This window comes from Periplaneta americana, chromosome 3, assembly GCF_040183065.1.
Source record: "Periplaneta americana isolate PAMFEO1 chromosome 3, P.americana_PAMFEO1_priV1, whole genome shotgun sequence".
Classification (NCBI taxonomy): Eukaryota; Metazoa; Arthropoda; class Insecta; order Blattodea; family Blattidae; genus Periplaneta; species Periplaneta americana.
The window spans coordinates 51,028,349-51,052,580 of record NC_091119.1 but is presented as its reverse complement, the minus strand read 5'-3'; the positions used below and the strand labels follow the sequence as shown (position 1 = coordinate 51,052,580).

General features: G+C 33.8%; 1 protein-coding gene across 1 annotated transcript in view; it reads right to left on the bottom strand.

The window, feature by feature from the left end:
* The window catches only part of LOC138697021 (alkaline phosphatase, tissue-nonspecific isozyme-like), a 790,521-nt gene that overhangs the window by 386,572 nt on the left and 379,717 nt on the right, over positions 1 to 24,232 (bottom strand). Inside the window, exon 4 of the mRNA XM_069822614.1 lies at positions 3,881 to 4,059. Coding sequence (XP_069678715.1) covers positions 3,881 to 4,059 — 179 coding nt within the window. The remainder of the gene's footprint in view (positions 1 to 3,880; positions 4,060 to 24,232) is intronic.

Genomic DNA, 24,232 nt, shown 5'->3' with positions numbered 1-24,232 from the left:
TCGAACACCCTTAGTGTCTGTTTCTCTCTCAAAGTGAGACTCCAAGTTTCACAACCATACAGAACAACCAGCAATATAAATGTTTTATAAATTCTAACTTTTAGGTTTTTTTTTTAGTGCACACTGGATGACAAAAGCTTCTCAACCGAATAATCACAGGCATTTCCGATATTTATTCTGCGTTTAATTTCCTCCCGAGAGTAATTTATATTTGTTACTGATGCTCCAAGATATTTGAATTTTTTCACCTCTTCAAAAATAAATTTCCAATTTTTATATTTCCATTTCGTACTATGTTCTGGTCACGAGACATAATCATATACTTTGTCTTTTCGGAATTTACTTCCAAATTTCATTTTCATCCTTGACCTCGTTTACCCTTGTCTAATATTCGTTCTTTAATTCCTTCATGCCCTTATATAAATCTCTAATAATTTTATTCTTACTATTTTTTTTCTACCTCAGTTTTTACTTCAAGTAAGCTCTCTTTTTATTAATAAGTGTACCACTTGCAACAGAAATCAAAACTATAAGAAAGAATATACACTTAAGCTGATTAAGCTAGTGAATGCCTGTACTGTGAGAACGTACTAGAAAACAACGTCTAATTAAAAGGTAAGAGCTTGGGAGTCTGCAGCCAGGTTATTTAATCCTCAGAATAGTACCTAGAGGATTTCAAAAGATAATACTGTTATTATAATATTGTTTTAGAAATAAAATTTACCTAACATTTAATTTTAATTATTTAAACATTTTCAATTTATTTTTAATGACGATAATATGAACTAATTTTACTTCAATGTCATGTATTGCATATCATCACTGATTAATTCCAACATACTTAAAACTGTGTCCTTTTTCATTCTGAAACTGAATCTGGATTTCTCCAATTCACGATTCAGATACCAGATATCCAGATAATGGATTATTCCAACTTCGTACGCTACATTTCTCCCGTAACTATGGAATTAATTTTAACAAATCTTCATTCTGTGTTCGTACAACTGGGCCTCTTGTCACTTATTTACTGTAGACGTGTTTGATTTAAACTTTCTATCAATAGTAAGTGTAAATTCGTGTAGCGACTGACGAATCAACAACGTTTACAACACTTTTGTTTGTGACTGTTGGTATTGATATATTGTCTTCTACTCTGAGTGATTAGATACGAATAAATTAATTGAAGAGTGTGATACCAAAACGCGTTCAGTCCTTTTTTTTATGAAAAGCCAGGGCAAATTCTTTTATCCACCTGTCTACGGAAAAGAGTAAAGAGTAATGGATGACCTTGGAGGTTATGTTACAAATGTTCCTTTCTTTTGTTAATATAGTTTCTCTGAACCACAGAACTGTTATTACAAAAGTGATACAAAATTGTTAAAGATTGGAAATAAACGATACGTTATCTTCTGTCCTACATTTCATTTCTTGTTACGTCGCGCGTAGAAGCGATACTCAATGTAGTAAGCGTTCCGGTATTACGTCATAGCAAATACGTAATTGTTTTTATCGACACGCGTGCTATAATGGTCAAACAAAATTGAACATTATTTTGTTAAAAGATAACGAATGGGTGATTTTTATAAAATTTCTCGTGCTGATTTCAAATCTGTTTTGAAAATTCCTCTATCACCCAGGTTCTTTTGAGTAATTTATGAAACGTAATTCAAACTTTTCTATTATTGATACCTTATATCATTTTACCTAAAATCATATTTATTTACCTAAAATGTGTAGTAGATTATAGACTACATTTCGCTTGAGAAACATCTCTTTTGAGTGTCCAGCAGTAATCCGACAGAATATTTCGGCTCCATTTTTTCTGATAGCGCCTTTCCATTTGAGAGAAATCCTGATGAAAACGTTTCCCATGCTCGTCGCTCACTACCCGAAAGTTTTAAGGAAAGAAAGAATAGATGAGAATCCAAGAAGTTACTTTGAGGGATATAACACCCCATCACGTTATAGTTCTGAATCAGATCGCTGATAAGTTCTCTGTAATCTTCTGATCTGTGGTTTCCAGAAAGTAACATTCTGTTGAATGATCGTTAGGTTCCCGGCATACCATTGGAACTGGAAAAGCCATATGACGGGATCCTTTTAGCCAAACAATTAATAGAATCACTTGGAGCACAACAGATTTCAGAGGCCCAGTTTCTGTCATCATTAATTTTGCAATCGAAAGAACACTCGTAAGCTCTTTTTAATAATCTAGTAAAATTCAAAGGTAACTAATCACAAACGTAACAAAAATTGTTTATGTGATTTATACAGTATTTCAAGGTATGTTTCACTATATAAGATATTTCTACCACACTTAAAATTAGGACAAAGAAAACACAGGTTATGAAACGTGTTTCATGAATGTAAGTTCCAATTCAACTGTGAATTAAAACCACCTTTCACAGTGTAATGAGGAATAAAATTTATTTTTATGAACTTTGAATTCACAAACAACAATAATCTAAAGTTTACAGGTCTATTGTTAAAGCAATGAAATGAAATATTTGAAATATTTTCATTCCATTAGCATGTTAAGACTGTATATAGTAATAAAAATAAATCAATTTTTCTAGAATTACAAAATAAAAAAATGGTGGGTGGTAGAAAAATTCGGACTTCATTTTTGGAATCAGCAGATGAAATTACATAAGAAACAGCATAAATTGTACATTTAACAAAATCACTCTTGACCAGCTCTTCCGAAATTGTACTCTAGATACATTATTATATGCAGACGATCAGATTCTTTTTGCTACAAATGAAGACGAGCTGCAATACTCAATACATCACCGGAATATAATAGCACAAAATTTCAATTTGAAAATTTCACAAAACAAAACAAAAATTATGGCGTTCCAAGGTAAACAGCCAGTTAGGAGTAAAATTTGCATTGGAACCCATACGTTAGAACAGGTAAACTCATTTAAATATTTAGGTTATAATTTGACATATTTACCTGTTACTGATATATCTGAAAATATTCAACATTTTAATGGAGCCTTAAGAATCATCAAGCAGGTTTTCACAACCACGAAAACCCAAAAACATACCAGGTTAAAAGCATATAAAGTTCAGCAAGACCTGTCCTCATGTATGGTAGTAAGGCCTGGACTGTCCGAAACTCAGATGTTCAACGCCTAACAACTGCGGAAATGAGATTTCTAAGGAGGACTGCCATCTACAGCTTGCTTGACCAAAAGGAATGAACTAATTACAAAAGAATTGAAAATTACACCTATTTATGAACATCTCAATCACTATAGACAAAAATGGCTTAACCATTTCAATAGGATGGACCGTTCCAGACTCCCAAGACAAATTCTCCGCTATATACCACATGGAAGACGATCTTTGAGACTCCCTGAAAAGATGGACGGAGACCATAACAGGCCACTAGGCCTAATACCTGCAAGGACGATGATGATGACTGTTGACCAGTGAGCTAAGCAATTACGCACGATTTTCGATGTAGTAACAACCTGTTTATAGTGCTAGGATGGCATAAATGGAGTTGATAAACAAAACATCATCTACAAATACTACTAACCTCTGTTAAAATTCAGCTAATTATGGAATAGATAACCTTGTAATAGAAGGACGTCATACAACACGATACTTAATCTTTTCTATAGTTAGGCTATTCCACGAAGTATTTATACAGCGATCTTACAACTGGGCCTGAAATTACTGAAACAACTACAATCAGAAACATTTTTCACATTTTCCGCAAGATAAAATTAAGAATTATTATCGTGTAAAACATTTACCGTTTAATTCGGTGAAAAAATGCTTGTTATAAGACCTCAATGATTCAAGTAACAAGCCTATATAATTAAATTTTCATAACGTGCCTAGCAGTTAGAAATGACACACTCACATTGATGTGGCGGCCCGGCTCGTCCTCCACCAGCTGGCGTGCGATGTCCTTGCAGGTGCTGCGCGCGCTGGGCATCACCTTGCCGTCGTCCTCCCAGTAGCGGCTGGGGGAGTGGGCGTACAGCGCCGCGGGCGTAGCGTGCGTCACCCTGGTGTTGGTTACCAGGCCAGTCGCCTTGCCTGCGGCATGGACACAAGTTACCACTAGTTAGCATTATTGTTTACAACTCATTGTTACGATCTATAACGCCTATACAAGATACACATCTCTGAGTAATCTCTGCGTTCTTACCTTGCGCGAGTAATATTTCTATTGTTTATTGACATTATTTCTCTTATGTTTTATTTTGCTTCTATTATGTTTTCTATAATGTTTATGATTTATGTAGAAATCTACACTGACAATAAAATAAGTGTCAAAATAAATAATCGTATATGAAGGGTACAGAGAAAGAACGGAGTCACAATTTTCGTAAGGGTGATATCATCTAATTCAGCATATTACTGCAAAATTTATTGTTGTTCCTAATGAAAATGTAGGAAAGGATGATTGTATCCGTAGTGATAATTCTCCTTTATCAGTTTTGATAAGAAAAACACAAATTTTGCAGTAATAGCCTATACTGACTTAGATGTCGTCACCCTTATGAGAATTGTAACTCTGTTCGTTCTTTCTCTGTACCCTTCATATCAGAAAGAAAATATGTTAATAATGGAGTTAGACAAGGTTGCTCATTATCTCCAACACTATTTAATATTTACATAAATGAAATCATTTCTAAATGGAACCAAATTATAATCAGGAATCATAATAACCAGTACCTTAACGTTAAATACCCTGCTCTTTGCAGACGATCAAATTATAATTTCCAATTCAGAGGATGACTTACAAAGAGGACTATATACATTAAATAAAATATTATCCGATTTTGGGATGGAGATTTCAGCACAAAAATCGAAATTACTGGCATTTTTGGGACAAGATACAATCAGAAGTAATAACCAACAAGAGACACCTACTTCCCAACAATCTACGACCGACTCAAAAGACATAACTTCAAACAAACTTTCTTAACAACGCAGTTTCTTTCTGGACATGGGAAATTTGGAACTTACTTCGATAGATTCAACATTCCAGCAAACATCGACTCTACATGCTTCTGCCGCGAAGACCTTCACAGTGTAAAACACCTACTATTTGACTGTCCTATTATTGAAGCAAAGAGATTTCAAATACAGACACATCTTCTGGACTGCAACACCGAATACAGGACTCCACTATGTGAAGTAATCAAAAAACCTTGTTGATACAATTTATAGACTTGTTAAACTTTATCTTTAAAAGACTGTAGATATATATTTCACCATTATCTGTCTAAAAAGTAAGTAGTATAGTATACCGTATAACAAAACTAAAACCCTAGCATACCGCTTGGTGAATTAGGGTTCTTTTCCACGGATATTTAATAATAATAATAATAATAATAATAATAATAATAATAATAATAACAATAATAATAATACACAATAACCTATGCCTAGAACAAGTACAAAATTTCAATTATCTGGGTTGTGAAGTATCTTATTAAAATGAAAAAGATGTGAACAAGATAATCACCATATTTACACAAATTGTAGGAATAATAAATAATACATTAAAAGCTAAATTAGTACAAATATCCACAAGAAAAAAATATATAATACGCTAGCGTTACCCTCCCTTTTATACGGTAGTGAGATTTGGACATTAAGGAAAAAAGATATGAGCAGAATCAAAGCAACGGAAATGAAATTTCTCAGACGGACTGCAGGATAAACTCTTCTAGATCGAAAAAGGAATGAAGAAATATTGGAACAATTAAAAGCAGAGTCAGTAGAAAAAAAATAAACAGATACAAACTAAATTGGCTACACCAACGTTTCTCAAACTTTTTTGAATTGGGGACCACTTTTTAAAGCCAGAACAGTTCCGCGGACCACCTTACTCCTGTTCCCTTCGAAAGCAAATTTATAATTTTCGTAGCATATTTTAATACCACTATACCTATATTTTAAAATCGAATTAAGGTTCGGTACTTTGGTCCTCTGTTATGAATTCGGGTGATCCCTGCCTGGGTTACAGGCGCGGCGCCAGATGTGCAGGGAAAAGATGTCGAGAAACACCACGTGTATAGTGCTTTAAATACCTCTTTTGTTGCTTTGAGCAAAGTGGGAAGTCGATAGATTGGTAGGATAATAAATTTCATAAAATGTCAGTACTGGGAGAAAAAGTGAAATTCGATTGTCATGTGTCATTTCCAAACTCTGAGATTTTAAGCTATAGTGTGATACGCAGTTCGTTTGAATTTTATTTTTTCTTCTGTCTGTTTTGAAGGACCACAAGGGCAGACCTCGAGGACCACAGGTGGTCCGCGGACCATAGTTTGAGAAACGCTGGGCTACACCATGTAAAACGAAGAGAGAATTCAAGATTCCTCAAATGATGATGCAATATCAACCCAGGGAACATCGACGGTTAGGAAGACCTTTTAGAAGACTGCTAGATGGGGCCGAAACAGGTCTACACAGGCCTAATTCGTGGCGGGTGATGATGATGATGATGATGATGGACATTATTTACTGCGATTCTGACTGCACGAGAAATGGAACGTAGGAAACCAGTACAATAAAACTGACAGAAGAATTACGTAATTACTAGATGTTTGTGGGATCGTACATGCAACAGAAAACCGAAATGCGACATTTTATAGAACAATTTTATGGAATTCAATACCAATGAAAATGCGATAGAAAACAAAATACATAATTCGGAACTCCCTTTTTTCGGAAATTTAATAAAATTAAACACAAATAGCCGGTTTCTCCAAGTATTGTTAGAACATTTAAGGAATGTTAAACTATAAACAATATGTTAAATACAGTTTTTTCATGTCTTTAACACTAGTTTGGCTTAACAGTGTTTGTTAACTTTAAATGTAGGATTTTAGGCAGTTAACTCATTTGACAGATAGTTAAATATGGTAGATGACACCACAGCTGTTCAAATAATATTTGATGTCTCTCTTTAAGGAATGCTTCCTGAATGACTGATAACATACAACTTAAAAGACACTTTGGAAAACTAATATTTTTCTCTGTTCTATCCACACTTCATTGTATAATATAGGGAAGATAATGTTCAAAAATGAAGATTATCATATTGGCTACTTATTTTGATACCGAGCTATTATATATTGAATATTTAGAAAATGTGGGATCTCAACGTGGCAAGATAACTAGGAATAATCATTTATATTCTATGCATAATATTCAATTTGTGACAATATAGATTATCAAAACAAGTAGGCCTCAAAATTTTACAAGAAATTTAAACCAGACTTGAATATCCTACAAATAGAAATGTACCACTTACTTCAATTCAGCATCTACTATTTACTCTTGATTCTATGATATTGGCTCTTTTCAACTAACTATAACCAATGCCAACAGTGTTTCAAAATACAGTATCATATTAAAAAGGTTTTAGCAAAAATGGCTTCTTTGATAGGTCGTATGTTAGCATTAGTACTATAATCTCACTTTGTTGTAATATTATTTTTGAATAGTAGTCACTACAACTTTCATTGATTTTCTTCTTTATCGATCATGACCTAATGTACCAGGTTATGATTTTATACATGTTTCATGAGTTACTCTTTAATAAGGAATTTAAAGAATAATATCAGCCAATAAAAAATTGCCTTACATATGCAAAATCATTACCAACTGCTACTGAGTGGTTAAAAGAGTGTTAACGACTGCTATAGTTAAATGTTGGTTGTTTTAAACAAAGTGATGTTGCAGAAATGGAAAATACATTAACGAAACGTAAAAAATAAACAGGCTGTTAATTTAACACTAGTTAAGTCAAATTAAACATTTCTTGGAGAAACTGGCCAAAAGAGTAATTAATCAAACGACGAAAATTATACGTCACAATTTTAAGGTTTTCAACTGCTGTAATTTTTAAGAATGCTGTTATATTTAGAAATCCTCTAATTCCGCAGCAAACTTTAAATAGTTCATAAAATAAGATAATTTATTAATAGTTCACAAAGATATTACATACACTAAGTTATACACAATTCGTAATTTCAAAAAATACAATTTTATAACGAATTTCCTATAATATCAATATTCAATTTATGTTGGCTTAACATGCTATAGTTACGTACAGTTATAGTGCAAGATTCAACCAATCGAGTTTACTGTATACGGTACCTTAAAACTTATTTACTTGCTTAAGTTGAATTCTCTTTTAACTGTACAATGTGCAACAAGTATATTACAATTTACAATTTATTAATAGTTCACAAATATAGTACATGACTGAATATTTAAAACTAATCTATACACAATTAGTAATTTCACACAATAAATATACAATTTTATGACGAAATTTCTATAATTTAAATGTTTAATTTATGTTGTCTTATCCTGCACTTACGTCCAGTTTTAGTGTGAGATTCAACCACTTCAGTTTATTGTAAACCTTAATATTTATTTACTTAAGTTGTATATTCTCGTTTAATGCTACAATGTGCAGCCAGTGTATATATATAAATCATTCATTATGCTATTTTATTGGTATAATTATTTCTTATTAAATCTTATGACTGTCAACCTCTCTTAAAATGAATAAATAATTCATAACAGAATTATAAGGGCTTTGACTACATTTATTAAGTTGCTCTACTACCCTCTACGACATTTCTCTCTTTCCCCTTCATTTATTACACTTGTTGCGCTCACACACAAAAACACGAGTTTTGAAGCCACAACATCAGTCTTTGTCCTCTGATTTGCATCCGGAATGTAAATATCCGCTTGGATACTTGTGGCAGACATGTACTCAGTAAGCAGTATGAAGACATAAGTCTCTTAGGCACATGTATCTGGGATGTGCCAAAGACATATCTGGGTGCAAATTCCTCAGTGTGACTGTGGATTAACAGTACCTGGAGAGAAATAAAAACTAGGTTGCAGCCGCCAAATTACTCTTCAAGAAACAACCACTCATATAAACTGAGGGAAAGAAAACAGAGGACGGACACTGAAAAATTTTCTTTTCCCAATCGTACTATCAGGGACTGGAATGCTTTACCTGCAGACTTACTAAAGGCTTTACCAATAACCAAAAATGTATTTTAAAATAGGCATAAGGACTTTACTAACAGACGGTAGTATATTAAAACACACTATTTAAAGGGTGTAATTGATATCTTGTTATTTAAAGTGTTGTATCAGTGAAGCGTGAAGTGTGTTGTGTCAGTGAAGTGTGTTATGTAAGTGAAGCATGTTCCTGTCAGTGAAGTTTTATAGTTTTTAGTGGCAGTGCAAAGTATTTGAACAGTGAAATGTTTTGGAAGTGTTAATGAAATCAGGATAGAATCAGTGAAATGTGTCGTAGTTACAGTGCAGTGAGTGAGTTGACAGCGAAATGAGTGTAGTACTGAAAGGTACTTGTACATGTATGAACAAATCATGCTCGTGGGTTTTAGTTCGAACTTAGGGTTAAGATACACATTAGATTTACTTTAAATATTATTGCAAGTGATCGTGCTTCATTTAATTTAGGATGCTCCCTGTTATTGTTATTGTCATTATTATTACTATTATTATTATTATTATTAAGTTATTAATTGTATTTTTTATTAATTGTATTTATTATTAATTGTCATTATTGAGTGTAATTAGTTACCACTGCTACCGGGTATATACCCATTTGCAGTGTGAATAAATGCATACATTTACACATATTAAAGTTTAGAACTAATGTTAGGATACTACTCAGTTGTATTGTCAGCAACTCGTTCCTATGTGACTGCTAAATTTAATAGTTTCTAACTCGTTGCTAGGTTACTGTGTAATTTATATGATTTACGACTCGTTGCTAGGTTACTGTCAGTCATAATAATATTTAAAACTTGTTGCTAGGTCACTGCTGTATAATGTTAATGCTCATAAATGGTTGCTATGTTAATACTGGCTCGTATAAACGTTAGTACCTTGTTACCTAATTCATTTTGCGCTATTATTCCAACGTTACTTAATTTTATTCAAACTTTTCACCCCAAGAGAATCGTGAAAAAGTTTGAAAATTTTTTTATTGTCTCAATCGATAGAGTATACTTTTCTATATACACGTATACAGTCTGGTCCGTTTGGGTATGGATAATATTAATTTATTATTATAAAGCTATTATGATAGTAGGAAACATTTCTTGCTGCTTACATTATGATTAAAAGATGGAAGTTTCCATACATGACAATTAACAATGCATAATCTGAAAACACAAATGAAAATCGCAGATGATTATAATAGCTACTATAAATCAACAGCGGGCATAATGTGTTCTTCGGTATGCTAAATTTGAGAGTGTTAAAAGTGCTCAAAGGAAATTTCGACTTGAGTATGGTGTGCGTAATGTACCTAAATATGATTCCATAATGTTGTGGTATCGAACGTTTGTAGAAACATGTTCTGTGTGTTAAAAAAGCATGCAGGATGTCGCAGGCGAAACCCAGTACGAGAAGAGCTATCTCTTGGCTTGGCCCACAAACTCCCCAGATCTAATCCTTCCTGACTTTTTCGTTTAGGGTTTTGTTAAATACATTGTCTATTCACAGAAACTCAGGAACAATAATGATCTGAGAGTAAAAATTACTGAAGTTTTTCAACAAATCACCCCTCTTATCTTACAACGGACATGGGCTGAATTGCATCACCGTTATGAGTTTGCAGGTTGAGCTCTGAGGGATCTCCCATCTTTCAGTGTTGTATGCACAAAGTTTCAACAAATAAAGTTCAGTAGTAAATGTTTTACGGTGTTTTTATTTTATCCACACCCAAACGGATCAACCTGTACTTCCAAATTTTCAGATATATGCTGACAGGGATGGTGTAACATATGCAGCAGGCGCTTTTTAGTGCAGAATGTAAGTACAAGCATGTCCCAACTTTAGACTCATTTTCCCGATAATTATATTTTTCGATACAAAAACCTGATATCTGAAGAACCGTTTGTCTGATTTAATTCAAATTTTGTACACTTGTCCCCTGCAATAATCTCTAGAGGTTGGATTACAATGGTTAAATTTGAATGAAAAATGAGCAAGGTTTTAATAAAAATACATTAAAAATGAAACAAAATTTGTTAATGCAAATTTATTAATTTAGTATATCTTGTTCAGGACAGGGACCGATGGCGGCAATGAACCTCCGGGTTCCTTAAGGGGTTAGGACTAGCTTACAGCAGTAAAATATTTGGAAATATTATATTCAACATTTTTTCCCTCCATTACTCTATCTTGTACAATAATCTTGTGTTAAGCACTGTCCTTCTGCTATATGAAAAAAAAAAAATATTTGTACGATTTAAAAAAAAATATTTATATTTATTTATTTTTTTTTCAAAATTCAAAATAGTACAGTTCACTGTGCAGTGATGAAACATCTCCCTCATAACTCATAAACTTGTTAACCTTTTCATGTTCTATCTAATTTTTTTTGCTGAAACTCATGTTTACAATATCATACTCTTTCAACTACATTCCTTAATAAATATATATTTTTTTATTTTATGTTGGAAGGAAATACTGATATTTGTCGACTTTTAAAAATTAATTCATTTTTATCAATCTATCAAAGGTAGACAAGTGATTTTGCATCATATGGTAGATATTACATGCATAAATACACACAAAAAATGTCATCACAGAATGTTGGATAGTTTTTGAGTTATGAGGGAAACGCTTAATCACTGCACAGTGAACTGCTACCATTTTGAATTTTGAAAAAAAAAAAAATTGTAAAAGTATTTTTCTTTCATATAGCAGGACAGTGTTTAACAAATACCAATTTGTATTATTGTATAAGATACATTAACGTAGGAAAAAATGTTGAATATTTATAAAATTTTACTGCTGTAAGCTGTACCTAACCCCTTAAAGCCATAAGTAAGTATAAATTTAGTACCAAGTCAGATGTGATACTCACTGAGGACCAATCTTTAGATTAAGATCTCAGATTTAAGTAAAAGAATAGTAATTGGCTATTATTTTCTCACTTTAGGTTAAATCATGTTTCTTGTAAGACACAATTTTTTTCCTTAAAAAATTCAAAGTTTCAAACACATTAATGGTTACTATATTATTGTATATCAAATGGAAGCTAAAAATCATGTGGCATAAATGTGTAAAATTTGAAGAAAATGCAGAAACGTGGTAATGAAGTTATTTAATATTTTGTAAAAAGTGCAACCGCTACTATATGAAAACTCTTAAATCTTCCCTCAGTTCCGCCTTATTCTTAGTCTCCGCAAACGATCCATATAATCTTAATGTTTCTATGATCTGATATCTTCTTCTATCTAGAACTTTTCTCCCGTTCACCATTTCTTCCAGTGTATCCTCCTTAGCTAGTAATCCAGCCAATTTATTTTTCTTTTTCTGGTCAGTTTCAGCATTATTCCTTGTTCATCCACTCTCTCCAATTCAGCTTCATTTCTTATTCTGTCTGTCCATTTCACACGCTCCATTCTTCTCCATATCCACATTTAAAATTCTTCTTAGTCATTTCTCTTCACTTCGTAATGTACATATTTCTGCCCCATATAATGCCACACCCTATATATCTTTGCTATGTCCTGAGACATTTGTTGTTTTATTGTTAAAGTTAAATTTAATTCTACACTTCAAAAAAAAGTTACTTACATGAGGAAAAATGCGGAAAAAATTCTACAGATAACAGTTAAGGCACAAATGCAGGTATATTATACTATACTTCGGACCCCTCTGCACAAACATCTTATATCACAATAATGTATGAAGTGCTGCACATCTGTTTTCAATAGGAAATTATAGACCTGTGAAATCTGAAAAATCGTCTGCCTATACTGCCAGCCACACTTTGATATTATATTAAGTAACCTAAATGCAAATTTGAGCAGCAGGCTACAACGTGTGCATAATGCGTGCGTCCGTTATATATGCAATATTCGTAAGTTTAGTATGATCATGTTTCCCCGTCTTTCCAAAATCTGTCTTGGCTAAGGTTAAGTGATCGACGAGCCCTGCATTCTCTTATTCTCTTATTTCAAATTCTGCGCACCGCTACTCCAATCTATTTGGCTTCTCGTTTTCAGAATTTATCCGCATATCATCAGCTAAGTAGCAGGTCTCATCACAATAATTTACTCATTATACCCTACCATAAGACATCTTTATATACTTCATCCTATACAGTTTCAGTTGCTAGAAATTGGAACTCGTTTCCGAGTGATGTAAGGGGTTGCTGGACAATAATTTCATTTAGATCAAAATTACATAAATTCTTACTTAACAGATTAATTACCGATTAATATTTGTTACTTATAATGAAACTAACATCTGTTCATTCTTATTATTATCATTAATTATCTAAAGAGAATACAAAACCTAATGGCAAAATTTCATTATATTAATATTCTCATTATATAAATATATTTTAGGTTTATATTTTTTTCCCTATAACATAGTTATAGTAAACTTATATTAAATTAATTCTCATCATTTTAACCAACTAGCTATCTCAATTGTAATTCTTTACATATGCATATAGACTGAATTGAATTACATTAGCTCATAAACTGTTATTACTTTATCTTAGAGGTTTTTCTCTATTTAAATAAACATGTGCTAGTCGTTAAAACTTAACTGAATGAATATTGCTGGAGAATCTTTTAAGTGTATTGTAAATATTCATAATTTAAATATATATGTAACTATTGCATTGATTAAGGCTGGTTGAGTGGAAGAGAAGGCCTTATGCCCTTAACTCTGCCAGCGAAAATAAAACATTCTATTCTATTCTATACTGGCAATGTGTTTTTTAATAAATTACCATTGCAAATACAAACTTTATCTTATTCAAAATTTAAAGTGAAAGTTAAACAGAATTTTAACTGATCAATATTTAATTCAGTAAAAGAATTCTTAAATTACAAATTATGATATAGGGGAGAGTTGGGTAGTATCGGACATCGGGTAATGTCGGACACTGCGTTTCTTTCATCTACCACCAGGTGGTAGTACCTGAATAACATGGTTACGTTTCTGTATGCGACTTCACAGAAATGTAGCCATGTCATTCAGATACTATCATCTGGTGGTAGATGAAAGAAGCTAACTGTCCGATATTACCCGATGTCCGATACTACCCAACTCTCCCTATGTAATATTATTTGATTATATTATTTATTTTAATGTATTTTAATTTGTAGTGTTTTTAAATTTTGTTTCTTATTATGTAATTGACGTGTACAACCATGTATATGGTCATGTATAGATCAATCAATCAATCAATCAATCAATCAATCAATCAATCAATCAATCAATCAATCAAGTCAAACCAACCGACCAAAACCAACCAAAACCAACCAACCAACCAACCGACCGACCGACCAACCAACCAACCAACCAACCAACCAACCAACCAACCAACCAACCAACCAACCAACCAACCAACCAACCAACCAACCAACCAACCAACCAACCAACCAACCAACCAACCAACCAACCAACCAATCAATCAATCAATCAATCAATCAATCAATCAATCAATCAATCAATCAATCAATCAATCAATCAATCAATCAAAAGTATAACATACTACACAATACTCTCAATATTCGGGAGGATAAAGAATTTTACATGAAATAAATATCGTAGAATCTTTTTAAACTTGACTCTTGAATTATTTCGACGAACATGAGGTCATTTTCCTCACAAAAAAGCAGAATAAACAGAGTAACGATTTTATCAAGACGAAACTTGCTTTCATCACGTATGTTACATGCACATATAAATATCGCTGGTTTTAATATACTCTTTGAATGGCGCTTCCTATTGGAATGGCGGAGCACGAGAGTAGGTTAATAGCTTGTGTAAGTCGCACCCTCTTTATTTAAAATTTAATTTCGGAGCTCCAACAGAAGCGACTGCTCAGGTATTGATGCGCTGTTCTAGAAGCTGCCGTGAGCTTCCAGCATTAATAACATTTCCCTGCTGTGAATATTTCAGCCTTTCCGTGATGAAGTGCGGCAACCCACACAACTTGGAGCACAAAGGCCCGTCGGAAAGTCGGACTAGTGGACCGTTCGGAGCGCAGAGGATGCTGCGTGCATACATAAGGCAATCTTAAAATTATGATCAAACATGCAAGAGTCAGACGAGAAATGTTAGACGGTAAGATATAATTCGAAAGGAAAAATAAAAAGTTGCAAGTATAGTAGAGAAAAAACGTAATCTTCACATTAAGCTGATATTCTTGATGTGAGAAAATGTTACGAAGTAATGGAACGCTGAGGTAAAATGGGGTGTGCTGGAATGAAATTTGCGAGCTTACGGTTTGAGTACATCGACTTTTAGGGGGGGAGGGGGAAAAATTATTTTTTCCTAAATGTCTTTCAAACTTTGGCGACGATTCTTGCGAGTAAATAAGCAATTTATATTATTCAAACTTTGAAATCGAATTTGGAGGCCCAAAGAAATAAAAAAAAAAAAATGAAATTTTACCGACCTAACTTCATTAGAAATTGACCTAGGGTAGGGTGACCGGATTGACATCGATGAAAGGGACATTGAAAAAAAGAGGACAGAAAATATGTATTTAGATTTAAGCTTATAATAATAATAATAATAATAATAATAATAATAATAATAATTTATTTATTTAATCTGGCAGAGCTAAGGCCAGTAGGCCTTCTAGACCATAAAACAACATGAAAGTGAATAATGAAAGTTGGATAAGTAATGTTAGTGTGACAATAATAAACATTGTTAGGAAATAGTTATAATAATAATAACAATAATAATAATAACAATAATAATAATAATAATAATAATAATAATAATAACGATAATAATAATAATAACGATAATAATAATAATAATAATAATAGTAACAATAATAGTAACAATAATAGTAACAATAATAATAATAATAATAATAATAATAATAATAATAATAATAATAATGAGCTAATTTAGATATTTATCTGTGATATATATAACCATTAAACATTGAGAAACCTGAAACAGCTATTATTATTAACAAGAATTGTTAGAAAAATAATTCGTTAGTCTATTCTTAAATTGGTTTGATGTCTGACAGTCCCTGACATTACTCGCTAGGGAATTCCAAAGCCGAGGAACAGCCACAGTGAAAGAAGATGAATATGAGAATGTTCGGTGGGAGGGAATGGATAAAATTGAGGAGTGTTGTGATCGTGTGTCTAGGTTATGATGGGTGGATAAATTTTGAAAACGAGACGCAAGATAGACAGGAGTGGAGAAATGCAATATGTGAAATAGAAGGGAAAGACAGTGGATTTTCCTATGATCTTCTAGACGGAGCCAGGACAACATTTCGAGGGATGGTGTTACGTGATCAGCCCGGAACACCATCCCTCGAAATGTTGTCCTGGCTCCGTCTAGAAGATCGTAGGAAAATCCGATCTTCTAGACGGAGCCAGGACTACATGTAGTTTAAATTCCGTCAAAATCTATTTTATTACAAAATATTTACAGTATAGATTTAGGCTTATATCATACTACTTAAAAGACAATAATAATTTCTTGTTACAATTTTATAGTATGCATTTACGCGTAATTTAATAATCATTAAAAATAAATTAACATTAATATCTAAGGAACTTTCCTACGTAGATCATTCAAATCTAATAAAACAAACATAAACGAATCGCCGCTCTGTTATGACTCGTACACCCGCAGAGTTGCTCAGGATGGCTTGATCTTAAAAGTATATTAATATATATTTTATTACAAAACAATTATGAAAAACTTAATAATGATTTTACAGTTAGCTAGATATTAAAGTCAAGGAAACTATAATTGAATCGATTATTTCGAAAACGTAACATGTGACATTTTCGCCCATGTTACTTTTTAACCAGAGTGTTCTTTACTCTTTCCTATAACATATTGTTGTTAAAATCATAAAATAAGTCCCATATCTCATCTACACAAATGGACTTCCAGTTTGATTAATGTAATAAATGCTACTGAAGTAGTTTGCGCAGAACACTACATGTTACGTATTAGAAATAACCGATTCAATTATTAAAGAGGACAGATAATATCTATTTAGATTTAGGCTTAGGCCTATATTATACTTAAAATTATCTCAATACAGGGCTATTAAAAAAGAAGGAGCAGATTTCAAATATCGATTTTTTCCAAGCTACAAAAGATAGAAACACAATTCCAACGTTCCTGGACAGACGAAAGTTTAAATTTTGAACAGTTTGGGTAGAAGTTCCAATCACGGCCGCATTGGCGCTGTTGCTTGTGATGCGCGGCCACATTGCCGCTGTTGATTGTCTGTAGTAAAACGGCGACACAACAGGAAAAAGCATTTTATGTGCTGCAATTAGCAAAACTAGAGCCCATTATTGAAATTCAACGTGCTTTTCGCCCTCAGTTTAATAAACAATCGCCTCGTCATAAGCAGATTTACCAGTCACATCGAAAATTCGTAGAAGATGGTTGCACCTGCAAACAGAAAAGCACTGGACGTCCACGCACATCGAATGAAATGTCGAGCGTATTCGTACAGTTTACGAAAGGAGCTCAAAACAATCCACAACACGAGCAAGCAGAGAACTGAACATTCAACCAACGGTATGGCGAGTTCTGAAACACCGTCTGCACATGAAGCCGTACAAACTGCAGTTATTGCAAGCATTGCATCCTGACGACCACAACAATGACACCATTTCAGGACGTTGGATTGGAAGAGGAGGAGAAGATCAACTTCATCGCCGGTGGCCTTCCAGGTCTCCAGACCTCACTCTTTGTGATTTTTATCTGTGGGGTTACGTAAAAGACCGTGTTTTTATCCCCCCTCTGCCTGACATTGGCCTTAACACTGCAATCAACAGCGCCAATGCGGTTGCGCATGACAAGTAACAGCGCCAATGCGGCCGTGATTGGAACTTCTACCCGGACTGTTCAAAATCTGAATTTTCATATGTCCAGAAATGTTGGAATTGTGTTTCTATCTTTTGTAGTTTGGAAGAAATAAATATTTGAAATCTGCTCCTTCTTTTTGAATAGCTCTGTATATATTTTATTACGGCATAGGTCTACTTATGACAAAACTTAATATAAAATGATTCTACAGTTAGCTACATGTATAAAAGCAACGACAATACGAAATAGGAGCAAAGAGAGTTATGATCTTTGGCAAAGATTTTATTCCGTGGTTGCTGTTGCCACCTACAAGAAAATTATTTGAAAAGGCGTCTAATCAGATAATTTCAAAATACCAGGCATACAAGTTACGAAAAGGAGGACATTGCTTGATTTTTTAAATATCCGCCCGGACCCCGGATAAAGGCCTAAAAAGGAGGAGATGTCCGGATAAAAGAGGACGTCTGGTCACTCTAACCTAGAGTAAAAATTCTTTCGCCAAAATGATCGCGTATATGTGGAGAATGTTACGTACTAAAATTATTTATTTATCTTGCCACAGTTAAAAGATATGCTAAATTATATAAGCAGTTTAGATTAAAAAATATATATATAGTGCGTATACTAACTGGCTCCGCAGTGAAGCAAGCGGCAGTATTCGACTCGGCAGCGATGTAAAGTTGGTACTGCGAAGCGCCTCGTTTGAACATAGGAATGTTACACCTCCTCTCTCGCTCTCTCCCGCCCTCCACCATTCAATGCGGATAAGGTCATTGACTCACTACATTGATACCAACAAAACTCCTCGAGTTCCCGCGTTCTGCTTAACACTTCTCCTGCGGAGCCAATTAGTATACGCACTATATATATTTGTATATTTTTGGGATAAAATAATTATAATGGATTGAAAATAATTATTTTAGTTTAAAACATAGCCACGTGTTTAACTTTAATTTGGTAACTCAATGAAGTCTTTTGCCCAATTGGAAGTCTACGTTTTGTTCGTTTTAAGGATAATAAATGCCGCAAAATGTGAAATAAGAGAAAACAGACACTGAAGATGGCGTAAGGTACAGAAAATATAGTACGCTTATATTATAAATGCCCAAATAATTATGAAATTATTGAGATAATAGGTTTAAGTTATATATTTTTTGAAAACTACAAGAAATGAGCTCCCAGATGAGGCAAAAACATTTACCAAAATTTTGAAGAAATCCGACATTTCTAGAGTCGATGTATACCTTAAGGAAAATGGGATCACGACAAAAATAACCACTCACATTTCGCTCTTGACCACTGCGAGTTGAGGCTTGCGATCGAACCCAAGTTTAACTAACAATTTAGCGTTGTTATATTACTGAGATCCCGAAACAGCCTTAAACTGCTTAGTGTTGGCTCCTTTTCTCTTGAATGTGTCCTACATATTGTAATTAATATTTACAGTGCCACTAAATGCATTGTTCATTTTAGTTTTCTTCAATTCCCTGAAATCTCCTTATCCCGAACTCGAGTAATTTATAAATCTCCATATCCCGAACTCGAGTAATTTATAAATTTCCATATCCCGAACTGGTGTAATTTATAAATCTCCATATCCTGAACACGAGTAATTTATAAATCTCCATATCCCGAACTCGAGTAATTTATAAATTTCCATATCCCGAACTCGAGTAATTTATAAATCTCCATATCCCGAACTCGTGTAATTTATAAATCTCCATATCCCGAACTCGAGTAATTTATAAATCTTTATATCCCGAACTCGTGTAATTTATGAATCTTTATATCCCGAACTCGTGTAATTTATAAATCTTTATATCCCGAACTCGTGTAATTAATAAATCTCCATATCCCGAACTCGAGTAATTTATAAATCTCCATATCCCGAACCCGATTAATTTATAAATCTCCATATCCCGAACTCGAGTAATTTATAAATCTCCATATTCCGAACTCGAGTAATTTATAAATCTCCATATCCCGAACTCGAGTAATTTATAAATCTCCATATCCCGAACTCGAGTAATTTATAAATCTCCATATCCAGAACTCGAGTAATTTATAAATCTCCATATCCCGAACTCGAGTAATTTATAAACCTCCATATCCCGAACTGGAGTAATTTATAAATCTCCATATCCCGAACTCGAGTAATTTATAAATCTCCATATCCCGAACCCGAGTAATTTATAAATCTCCATATCCCGAACTTGAGTAATTTATAAATCTCCATATCCCGAACTCGAACAATTTATAAATCTCCATATCCCGAACTTGAGTAATTTATAAATCTCCATATCCCGAACTCGTGTAATTTATAAATCTCCATATCCCGAACTTGAGTAATTTATAAATCTCCATATCCCGAACTCGAGTAATTTATAAATCTCCATATCCCGAACTCGAGTAATTTATAAATCTCCATATCCCGAACTTGAGTAATTTATAAATCTCCACATCCCGAACTGGAGTAATTTATAAATCTTCATATCCCGAACCCGAGTAATTTATAAATCTCCATATCCCGAACTCGAGTAATTTATAAATCTCCATATCCCGAACTCAAGTAATTTATAAATCTCCATATCCCGAACGCGAGTAATTTATAAATCTCCATATCCCGAACCCGAGTAATTTATTTACACAAACGTAAACAAAGAGTGATCATGCCTAGATATTGAAATAGCCCTCCAAGCGGTACAACTCCCGCCAAAACAGTTCTATCATAAGGGAATTTAAATATCATATTCCCAGAATTCTTAAAACGAAAAACTCTTTCGGATGCACTAAGATTCTTGCTATATATAGGCTGTATCCAGAAGCCATTAATTTCAAAGGGTTATTCCTTGAGATATTTCAAACAAAGAAGTTTTAATACAGTTTTGCTTGTTTTTACTTCAATTTTTTAGAAAAACATTATTTTATATGGAACATTTTATAGCGTAAGCTCAGTTAATTTAAGAGTGCAGTGTATTATGATAATAAATTCTTTCAATCATTTATTATCATAATATACTGTTTTCTTAAAATGACAGCATATTGGGAATTACGTCAAAGACTTTCCCAAAACAGGCTATGAAATGTTTCATATTAAACAATTTTTAACTCCGAAAGGAAGCAAAAACGAACAAAATTGTATTAGACCTTTTTGTTTGAAATATCACAAAAAATAACCTCCTTAAATTAATGATATCATTTACAGTTTATTGTATTTTAAATAATAGTTAAAAACAAATTTACTTACTTACAAATGGCTTTTAAGGAACCCGCAGGTTCATTGCCGCCCTCACATAAGCCCGCCTCGGTCCCTATCCTGTGCAAGATTAATCCTGTTTCTATCATCATATCTCACCTCCCTCAAATCCATTTTAATATTATCCTCCCATCTACGTCTCGGCCTCCCCAAAGATATTTTTCCCTCCGGCCTCCCAACTAACACTCTATGTGCATTTCTGGATTCGCCCATACGTGCTACATGCTCTGCCCATCTCAAAGGTCTAGATTTGATGTTCCTAATTATGTCAGGTGAAGTAACTTCATCCCTTTTAGCCACAAATATTTTCCTAAGAACCTTATTCTCAAACACCTTAAGCTCTGTCGCTCTCTCGAAGTGAGAGTTCAAGTTTCACAACCATACAGAACAACCGGTAATATAACTTTTTTTTTTATAAATTCTAACTTTCAGATTTTTTGACAGCACACTAGATGACACTAGCTTCTCAACCGAATAATGACAGGCAATTCCCATATTTATTCTGCGTTTTATTTCCTCCCGAGTGTCATTTATATTTGTTACTGTTGCTCCAAAATATTCGAATTTTTCCACCTATTCGAAAGATAAATATCCAATTTTTATATTTCCTTTTCGTAGAATAGGCTATTCTGGTCACGAGACATAATCATATACTATGTCTTTTGGGGGATTACTTCGAAACCTATCGCTTTACTTGCTTCAAGTAAAATTTCCGTGTTTTCCCTAATAGTTTGTGGATTTTCTCCTAACATATTCACGTCGTCCGCATAGAAAGGAAGCTGATGTAACCCGTTCAATTCTAAACCCTCTGTGTTATCCTGAACTTTCCTAATGGCTATTCTAGAGCGAAGTTAAAAATTAAAGTAAAAACAAAGTATAAACAGTATATAGTAATAAAGTTTGGAACATAGTAAAGGAGCTGAAATGTTAAAAAAGGCGTAAGAATAAAAATGAGAAAGTACTTGTCATTTTCGTTACATACGTTTTATTCCCGACCAGTCTGTTGTACGTTTATATTGTTTTTATAAATATAATTTTGAGCTTTACTAATGCACCCCTTTTATCAGCAATGTTGCCGGTATCATGAAGATTTGTGACTTTCCCTATATATCTAAAGCAGTTGAACATTAGAGCGACATCAATTATCTCACGTCTAGACAGCTGTGGCTGTGAACACATTATTATTGTAAGTTGTCTGTGATCTCTCTTATGCCAAACGTCGAGAAGAGTTGTCCAAGCCGTTACAATCAGGGAAGTGCAGGCTTTTCCCGCTGGTATAGCGAACCTCTTGCTATTTCTCTTCTTCTCAACGAGCTTCGGGCTGGGGAGAAGGATCAACTACGTGGCGGGCGAAATGAAAACGATCAGTGGCGTTCTACCTTCTGCTACATTCATCAGAATATAATTTATTCTAATGCCAAAGTTAAATAACAGGAATCAGAGGGCTTCATTTTATCGAAATATGTCATTATAATTGAGGCGCTGACATGGGAAAGGTAGTAACTGCCAAAAACAACATTTTTCAGGGGAAGCAAAAAATAAATTTATGAACACTTTCTTACTTACATTATTACAGAAACAGCTTTAAATGAAAGGCATAGACTCATGTTTGTGTTACATATGAAATTTGAAATGTCTGGCACAGATTTATCTGTGAAATCCTATTTTATGAAAATACAACATTGAAATCACTCCTTAGCCAAACTGAGAATTAACGTTATTTATACATTATGCACAAATTTTTCGGTAAAATGCATGACACTTTTCATCGAGGAAGTCTAACATAGATAACAAGTCTCTCCTTTTTGGCATCAGGGACGACTGGTCTTCTTTCAAGGCGTTGCAAGCACTGCAAGTTAGTGATTGACGTTAATGACTGTCCTTTCTTAAAAATTCTGTGCTCTGTACACATTTCAAGGTCATTAAATGACTCTTGTTTTTATTACAGGAAAATCAGCTCTTGAGAGTCTAATCCAGTTGAGGGTGCTGATTTTGATAGGATTTGTATTCAAAAACTTGTCACATTCTGCAGAAAAGTCGAAGAAATCCTCATCCTTCATCATTATTACATTCTTAGACCTTACCTCTTCTAGAACCATGGTCTTGCATTTTTTTTTCTTTTCTCTATGATGCCAAATTCCCTATCACATGGCATGTAGGAATGTTCTGAAACCAGGAATTTCAAGTCCACTGAATCAAAATGTTTCTTGGCAATAATGTAAATCAGGACCTTAGAATCATCCGATTCTTATTCTGCCCTGCACAGTTATCAGCCCATATTTATCTAGACACACTCTGATGTTGTAAAAGGAGTTACTACCTTCTTCGCGCCAACAGCTGTGCACATACAACTTACAACATCTAGTGACTACGTTTCCAACTTCGTTTCATTACATACGGACATACTACCTTCTCTGTCCCATTGGCATGGCCATTTACTACCTTCTCAGTGAAAAATCTAAAAATTCGAATTTTTGGCAGTTACGACCTTTCCCATGTCAATGCCTCAATTATACAGCAACTGCTGAAATATTTACAATGCACCATGGTCTTCTTTAATGATCTTACAGTTTTGGAAAAACAGCACTCGAAAGAGAAAGGGCGCCATCCAGCAATCAACTACGTTACAGGGTAGGAACGTTTAAGATGAAAATCACCAGTTACCTTACATAAATACATTCTTGAAATGTCTTTGAAAAGCTTACAAATATTACATAGAGTGTAAGGGGTATAAGTGCCGTCCTTTTCACAGTCGTCGGGGACGGTCTTCAGCAGACATGTCAATTGATGCCCACAGGAGCAAGCGCGCGCTTTAGAGCCTAGGAGAGCCTGAGCGCTTTACAGCGGAAAGGAAAGAGACAGACGAAAGAGGTGGTATATGCCGCTTGGTCGAGCTATATTCAGGGATGGCCAGCACTGATTCAATAGATAAAGGGAAGAGGACTTATAAAACTGTATCCATGTTAATTTTTAGATTTGCCTGAGAAGTATAAGTCTGCTGTCGAAAAATCTGAAAGTTAGAATTTATAAAACAGTTATATTATCGGTTGTTCTGTATGGTTGTGAAACTTGGACTCTCACTTT